The sequence below is a fragment of the Xiphophorus couchianus genome, chromosome 6, assembly GCF_001444195.1.
Source record: "Xiphophorus couchianus chromosome 6, X_couchianus-1.0, whole genome shotgun sequence".
Taxonomy (NCBI): domain Eukaryota; kingdom Metazoa; phylum Chordata; class Actinopteri; order Cyprinodontiformes; family Poeciliidae; genus Xiphophorus; species Xiphophorus couchianus.
Genome location: NC_040233.1, coordinates 29,915,292 through 29,923,592, shown reverse-complemented (window position 1 = coordinate 29,923,592; position 8,301 = coordinate 29,915,292). Strand labels below are relative to the sequence as shown.

The 8,301-nt window shown below is 39.1% G+C and overlaps 1 protein-coding gene across 1 annotated transcript; it reads right to left on the bottom strand.

The window, feature by feature from the left end:
- Positions 1-4,708: 4,708 nt before the first annotated feature.
- On the bottom strand, positions 4,709-8,045 carry LOC114146373 (uncharacterized). The gene is made up of 4 exons (XM_028020341.1): positions 7,839-8,045; positions 7,151-7,254; positions 5,111-5,260; positions 4,709-5,027 (listed from the first exon to the last, which is right to left on the bottom strand). The coding sequence occupies exons 1-4, from the start codon at positions 8,028-8,030 to the stop codon at positions 4,865-4,867; spliced, it is 609 nt and encodes a 202-aa protein (XP_027876142.1). The 5' UTR covers positions 8,031-8,045; the 3' UTR covers positions 4,709-4,864.
- Positions 8,046-8,301: the final 256 nt, after the last annotated feature.

Sequence of the window (8,301 nt, the reverse complement as noted above, 5' to 3'; positions counted from 1 at the left end):
TTAATAATAGATTTGAAGAAGAATTGCATTTAATAATGAATAGCCGCTTATCAGTTTAGCGTGATTTGTCATTCACTACAGATTCATTCATAACGTATTGATGAAGTGTAAAAAAATAAAATAAAATACTGCATGTGTGTGACACCCAATGAAGAAATGAAAAATTACTGTTTTTAATGGACAAACTAATTTCTCCAAGCTAATTTTAACATCAGGCAAAACCAATCTGAGTAAATACAACAAAACAAAACACATTTCAAAGTAGGATTTGTTTAATGGAATAAAAACATGGAAAAAGCAATTGCTTTGTCACATTAGGGCAGGTTGATTTGGACACATTTCCTCCTAATGTATCAAAAAATCTTCCATCACAGCTTACCAAAGTTAAATTTGGATAAATGTTCCCCTAATGTATCAATAAATCTTCCATCATAGTTACTAAAGTTAAATTTGGATAAATGTTCCCCTAATGTATCAAAAAATCTTCCATCACAGCTTACCAAAGTTAAATTTGGATAAATGTTCCCCTAATGTATCAAAAATAATCCATCATAGTTACCAAAGTTAAATTTGGATAAATGTTCCCCTAATGTATCAAAAATCTTCCATCAGAGCCAAAGATAAATTTTGTTAATTGGGAAAACCAGACTAAATCACTTTTGAACGATTATGTTGTAATTCTCTTTAAATACCTTTTTTGATCTTATATTTTTTGGAATTTGGCAGCAATGTCTGTGTCCAGCAATGCAAATAAAGTTGTGTGTCCATCAAGGCCTTTGGGAATGTGACTGACCAATGACAAATCTGACTTAATATTAGCCCTTGTGGCAGTTTTTGATGTGGATGATATGGGTCACTGCCCAGGGCGACATTATATCAGAGGGTGACACAGGCAGGTTCTGTCAACTGGGCCACAACAGTAGGGTGACTAAACGTCCGTATGTCCCGGGACATGTCCGTATTTCACGTCCTGTCCCGGGCATCCCGGGTTTTTTTTAGAAAGTGAGGAAATGTCCTGTTTTTTAAATTACCTTCATTGGACCATTAAATTTACAGGCACTAGGGCACTGTGCACGGCGCTGCGTGTGACGTAATCCCTGAGCCGCGTCAGTGCGGGCAGCCCTGTTCTTAATCATAAGATAGATAGCGTGGCTGTCAGTACGCCAACAACATGCCAAAGCGCAAATGTATGTTTACTGACGATTTACAAAAGAGTTTCCCCGCTTTCAGACCGGGTCGAGACAAATGGGAGGCCTTGTGCATAGTGTGCAAAGCAGGCACATATGTCTCGGTGTCCAATGGAGGTGCAAGGGATCTGAAAAGCCACCTGGACACGGAGAAACACAAAACAGCTGTCCAAGGTGAGAGTAGTGCTAGCTCGATCACACAGTGCTTTGTCAAACCAGGGAACGAGGATGCAGTGGATGCAGTGAATGCAGCGGAGGCTGCAGGGTCATTCCACACAGTGAAACATCACAACAGTTATCGATCTATGGACTGCACGAGTTCATTGTTGGCCTTTGGGAATGTGACCGACCAATGAGAAATCTGACTTAATATTAGCCCTTGTGGCAGTTTTTGATGTGGATGATATGGGTCACTGCCCAGGGCGACATTATATCAGAGGGTGACACAGGCAGGTTCTGTCAACTGGGCCACAACAGGTTATCTATTGGCTTTTAGGGATGTCCAGTCAGTAGGGATTGGAGACATGGCAGTACAACGCCACTGGCTGATGATGCTGATGTTGGTGTCTGATTTATGTTTTTCTTTTAACCCTGAAGTAAAAGGCTTGCCAGTCATAGTTGTATTAGTTTTTGCTTTTCTAATGTGGATTTTGAACCAATTCAATTTCTCTTCACACCAATACAATAAACAGCATTCAAGATATTTTTCCTACTTTTCTGAGCGATGAGTGGTCATTAATTATATCTATTGCTTGGAGAGGTGATGTCACACTGTGTGTGAGAGAGACGAGTAGCAATAAAACTGTATTTTGCTGCTATCCATTGTGAGAAGCCCAGTTAGCATTTGTGATTCAGTGTATTCACTTACCTTAACTTTATAAACTCACAGTTTACGTTAGCATTTTAAAATTTCAGCAACTTTCTTAACAGGAAAAGACTGAAAACTCAAAAGTTTGTTATCTATTCAGCCTCCTTGTGAGGTTGCTCAGTTTGGTTTTCACCAGTTTGACAACATGTTTGTGAATTGGGTCAAAAATGTACAGCTTAATGTCTGTTTTTAGATACAGAAACTGTGCAAAATAGCAAAGGTGGTAAAAAGGCCAGTACCTGTCAGACTAGCTGAACATCAAATGTCTCTCTATGAGTTTCTCTGAAAAATTCTTGAATCTTCCTTCATGTTTCACTGATTGTTCTGAAGGCCATGTTGTAGTTCCTAGCTTCGTCACCAGGTGGCGCCACCGTTTGTGAGTAGTATTTTTTTTTCATACCAAAACATTGATTGAGAAGCCTTGCAGGTCAGCGGACGTGGTGTTTGAATGTGATTTTGTGATTTTGTTCGATTGTGCGTCCATATGACTGGTAGGTTGCAGTGTATTTATGTTTGAGTGGCATTATATGTGCATTTTAGTACTTAGAACATTTCCTGTTGTTAGATTTTCTTTTAGTATAAGCGAAGGCTAGGCTAAGCTAATTTCTGTGCTAAAATGGTAAACTATATTATGTTTAGTTGCTTTCTTTTACTTTACTTAACTTTAATATTAATGAAACAGACAAATAATATGATTAAAATATGTTTGTAAATGAGTATCTGCGTTCATAGTGGATTGTAATTTGTATTTATTAATTTTTTGTAGAACCACACACAGGCTTACAAACGTCAATTCACGCACATCCTGCCTGTAAACCAGTTGTCACCGGCTGATTAAAGAGTCAAACCAGCACCTGGCTACATTATTGGCTCGGGGTCATCTGGGCATCTAATCGGTGCACATTCTGCGATCACAATTTTCATGCCGAACCCCAGAAGTATAGCAGCGTTATAACACTGATCCTGAAAATAGCTCACCTTGAGTTGAATCCCCTCAATAGCAACTTCCACACCAAGGAAAGTTGCTAGTGTGAGTTGTTAGCATTGTTTCCTGATTAGAAACCGTGCCAGCACAACCAGCCAGTTTCTGAGTGCATCTCTGCTTCCTCACAACTACACTTTACCTTAAACAGTGATAGAGTGATATTTTTCAATTCACCTCCCAAAACTTTGCACAAGACTCATAAAAGTTGAAAGGAAACCAGGAAAAAAACTTGAATAAATATTAATTCCACATACAGTTTGTGTGTAGACTAAAACAGAGATTACCTAGATTTACCTTAATCTCACTGGACACTGGCGTATAATTAATCGCAGTCTTATGAAAACACAACTGTAATTAATATTTGACCACTGCCTACGACTCAGCCAGTCTACATTTTTTCCTTGTCAGAGGAATGGAGGGAAAATGTCATCCTGACCCACAGATCACTCAGGAACACTAAGGAGGCAGATTTTCCCCAGGAAGTAGTAAAACTTCTGCTTCAGGAAAACAAAGTAAAGCAGTTTTTATTGCAACTTTGCAATAAATCCAAACACAGGTCCTCATAAACTGCAACCTAAATGTCCGGCAAGGTTTGTTCCTGCTTTCAGTGTCGAACATGATTGAGATCAAAAGTCAGGGTGCGCCTTCACAAAAGGTAGGGCACAAGTTCCATAAGGAAAGTTTTACAGTTACATATTCACATGAGCAGCAAAACGCCTCTGTTGTGAAAACACTAACATATTAGCCAAACCGCTAACCTTACCTATAACCCCAAATGTGTATGTTGTGCTAATTTCTAAACTAAAACTAATCTCTTGTGGAGACTTTGAGTGCATGTCCTATGCTCCATGTTTAGCACCACCTACAGGTCTGGGGGAGTAAAAATAGTGATTTGTCCTGATTTTGGCGTTTCCGTGTGGCTCAAAAAGATTTCTAGGAATGTTCTCAACTGGAGATGTGGGTATTTTTAAAACCAACAACCCATTTTACAAAATAATAAAAAAAAACATCCTCAAGTGGATGAAGTGTAAAATGGCTCCTGGCAAACTGTAGAGAAGGTTTCTTCTGGCTTTCTTTCTACAGTGACTTTCTTCATATCAGTCCTCCATAAAGGTCACATTTGTGGAGTGCCGACCAAAAGATCATCCTGTTGACATCCTCTGCCATTTTCTGGCTCTGTGGGTCAGGATTTGGACACCCAGGACTGTTGTGTAAATTGACATAATAGAGCAAATCTGAAGGTGTATGAATATTGTAGCCTGAGTCTGCAAAGCTGGTTTGTTCCCAGGCTAAGTTTAATGCTAACATACCATAGGGGAGCAATAGGGCGTCACAGCAAACAAAGCATTTCTTTAGGGTTACCTGTGGCAACATTTAACAAATGCTATTAAATAGCTCATTCATTACCTGTGACTTACAGACACATTGAAAAGCAGTCTTAAATGATGAGCAAGGGACACGAAATGCTCACTGTGTTTTCTATCCCAACCTGTTGAGGAAGAAATCCTTTTATTGATTTAATTTGCATGTTGTGCTGAAACAGAAATCTCTTGCAAGAGCAGCTACATGTTTCTTCATTTCATTAGTGCTGTGATTTACGAGATTCACAAAGCTGGAAGAAAACATACGTGGATTCAGAAGGCTTAGATCAAAGGCACTGTAGTCTTGAAGCTAATAAAATGATTTTTTAAAAATCATCTTATGATGTGATTTATCATCAGAGTCGTCATTCATTCATTCACTGTTACACATGATCATTAGGTCACTGGGGTATTCTCCCAGTTTGTACTACATAGGAGTCGTGGCTCCTCTGGGCCAGTTCCCCTATGGCAGCTGGGCGGGAGGCAGATGTATCTCCCTCTTGCCGAATGAGTTCTCTCCCACGTCTGTTTTTTTTTCTTTTCTGCCAGCTAGAACCATCAAGTCGTGTCCTAACCTCTCTCTATGACAGGTACCTAAGTCACACTTTCTCTTCTGTACGTGATGACTGAAACAGATAAAACGTCACGTTAAAAATACAATAAGGAACATGTTTTTACACGACAAAAACTCATGTTCACGAGCGCGTACCTGTTCGTTGCTGTGAGTCCCCTCTCAGGCCGCGCGCCCATAAGGCCGGAGAACGGGTCGGCGATTAGCTCAGGCAGTGACCTGCTCTCCTTGTCTGGAAGAGCATTTTCTTGCTTGTCGTCGGAGGAGGAGGAGCCGGAACTGAAGTACCTGGATTATAGATGGAAAAAGGTCAAAGCATTTCATGCTGATGATACCCTCTTTTTGCACTGCAGGGTCCGGGCCTGGCCCAGCCTGGCTCCGTTCGACCCGGGCCTATTGGCAGGGGCGCAACTACATTCTTTCTGAGGTGTATGCAAACATGTCACCGGCAACCCCCCCCCCCATGACATAAACTTGTACAACTCATCTTTAATTAAAGTATCAATAATAATAGATGTACGTATATGTGAATACATTGGTGCCTACAAGGCGATTAAAAAAGAATGAAACAAAAAACAGGGCAATATTTCATAATTTAATATATAAGTGAGCCAAAGAGCTGACCTTAATATTTCCTGTGTTTTGTTTTTGTTGAGATGTGTGTGATAGGTGTGTCTATCAGACATTTATAGGCAGACAGGATAAATCGGAGACAACAACAACCGCCTGTCATTTCAGGCTAGCTTAAGCTAACCTGAATATTTACAACTCTCTTGTCGATACACTGACATACCTACTGTCTTTCAACCTCTTTGAAAAGCTTTTCTTCGTCTCTCCAACATTTTTATCCCTCCTTCCGTTTTTTGTTTTGTGCCCCGGAGTTTTTTTTCTGCCGCCTCATCTTTAGCTCCCTGTTGTCGAGTGCACTACTACAATTCAAATTTAAAAGACAAAAGTGCCCAAGCTACCCGTCTAATCAGTGCTCTTCCTCTGTTATTGATTGTAAATGACCTTATTAGTATTTTTTGTTTCCTCCTGTAACTAAGAAGTATTTGTTGTTTTGTAGCCGATGCTTTTATTTTGAAAGGGCTTGAAACGGCAAGGTGGTAAAGTGGCTTATGCAGGGGCGATTCTAGGATCTGATTTTTAGGGGTGCTTAGCCCCCAGCAGGGCTAAGAGCCATGAGACGATATACGTTGGTGCGGTTTTCTAAATCTAACTGCTTATTTACATACATTCACAAACAAAATTAAGAGACATGTTGTCAGTAATTCACAGAACAATGGAACAATGTTCATTTTACTCAAACATATACATATAAAGAGCAAAATCAGAGAAACTTTAAAATTTTTTCCAGAGGTGTATAAACTCAGTTTGAAACAGAGTCTGAAGACCACATGAAATTTATCACAGGGGCCCGTGCAGACAGGGTTTTTATGGAGACACTTAAAAAAAGAATGAAACACAAACAGAGCAATATTTCATCATTTAACAATGTGAGCCAAAGAGCCACTTGTGTCTCCAGAGATTCAAGTTGCAGATCCCTGATTTAGTAGATGGAAAGTGTGATCCTATCTCCATACAGCAGTTAAAAGAGCAGTACTATAATTTTTAATTCATTAAATTAATTTGTATTAAAAATAATTTTAATGTATTTTCAATAATACCTTAAAAAAAAATTGTGAAGAAAAAATATCTACCACTGAATATTTTAAAAAGACATTTATTTAGTATAATTTCTTTAGAACCCCTCTTAGCCCCCGTCTGAAGATACAGGAAATATAACAAATCGCCATTGGTGGCGCTGTTGCTGTGCACAAGAGATGTGAGCTGGCCCTGTAAAGAAGAAGACGAGGTTCCCTGTTGGAAAATAAACGTTGCCATGAGCTACTTCCAGTTATCTGCTTGAATATTATTTTATTTGACCTAGTGTATCATACACAACAAGATCAACTTCAAAACCCCTGAGATTATTTATGTACAACTGATGCAGACCAGGAAGCTGAGATATTCTTTCAGGATATCGCAGATAAATGGCTCCTAATTTAGGTGCAAATATTGCATTTTATTATTTATATCCAGACAGCTATTTAGGTTCATGTTTGAATGGATTTGACGAGTAAAGCTAAATTACAGAACCGCTGTCCACTTTACAGATTCTCCAGCTCATTTCCTCACCTGAGGCTTGGAGCGGCTGCGATGCAGCGGAGCAACACAAGCGCCGCCAGGAGAAACACAGGCACTCTCAGGTGATACATGGTGTTTCTGGTGCTGATGACTTCCTGGAGAAACACAAAGGGTTTCAACAACGTTAGACTTTGTTTTCTCCATCTTTACAGAAATGTTTTTTGTATAGTATGATATGCAAATTGGTAAAGAAAAAAAACCCCAAAACATTTAAAACACAATACAAAAAACAGATTTCAGTATGAAGTTAAAAATAATAGAAGCTGAGATCAGTCATTTCTCTTAAGGGGTATTTATTGATTACTTTGGAATCAATAAATACCCAAAGGATTTGATGAGTGAATTCTTTTTTAATCTCAAAATTTTAGTGGAAACATTCAAACATGTGTTTGTCATGATTTATATAATGAAAAGTATTATAGCTTTACATGAAACTGATTTATATTTTTAATAGAATAAACCAGCTTTTTGCTAATGGTTTAAAAATTGCATCCATTCTTGCTTGGTAAAAATCACTTGCCTTGGAAAATCTTGAAAAAGAAAAACAGATTTAGCAGAAATCTTGCATCAAAAACTAAAACAAAACATTTGTTAAAGTCCAAACTTAAAGCAAGAATTTAGTGTCAGTAAAACATAAAAAAATAAAGACCTATAGGAACTGGAAGGTTCCTATACTCACTGGGTGTAGCGTTTCGTCCTCGTCTGTCTGTTGAGCAGTCTGATGGTTTGTCAGGATGTCACAGTTTATAAACTCTCTGCTCAAACCACTTGTGACATCAGCTCTCTCCAAATATAGCCAAGCAATTTTATTTTTACGCAGGGTTGGGGGAAAAAGGGAGGGACAGCCACATTTGTTTTCGGACAGCCACATACAGAGGAATTGCTACACGTCATCATCATCATCACCTCCTTCGTCACCATTGTCATCAGTCGCCGTGTTGGGACTGACCCGCCGCAAACTCAACAGAGAGCAGAACTCTGTCAAAGTGCTGTTTGCCTTGTGAGACGCCTCATGAAGAACAGGTCGCCAAACTTGAGCCCCTGAGGGACTCCAAGGCGATTAATAATAGATTTGAAGAAGAATTGCATTTAATAATGAATAGCCGCTTATCAGTTTAGCGTGATTTGTCATTCACTACAGA

What these genes read in the sequence shown, in the direction of transcription:
- LOC114146373 (XM_028020341.1), bottom strand. Translation starts at nt 8,030, where the DNA reads ATGTGGCTGTCCGAAAACAAATGTGGCTGTCCCTCCCTTTTTCCCCCA. An exon ending in AGGACGAAACGCTACACCCA is followed by an intron (nt 7,255 to 7,838) that starts GTGAGTATAGGA and finishes GTGTTTCTCCAG; the next exon opens with GAAGTCATCAGCACCAGAAA. An exon ending in GCAGCCGCTCCAAGCCTCAG is followed by an intron (nt 5,261 to 7,150) that starts GTGAGGAAATGA and finishes TCTATAATCCAG; the next exon opens with GTACTTCAGTTCCGGCTCCT.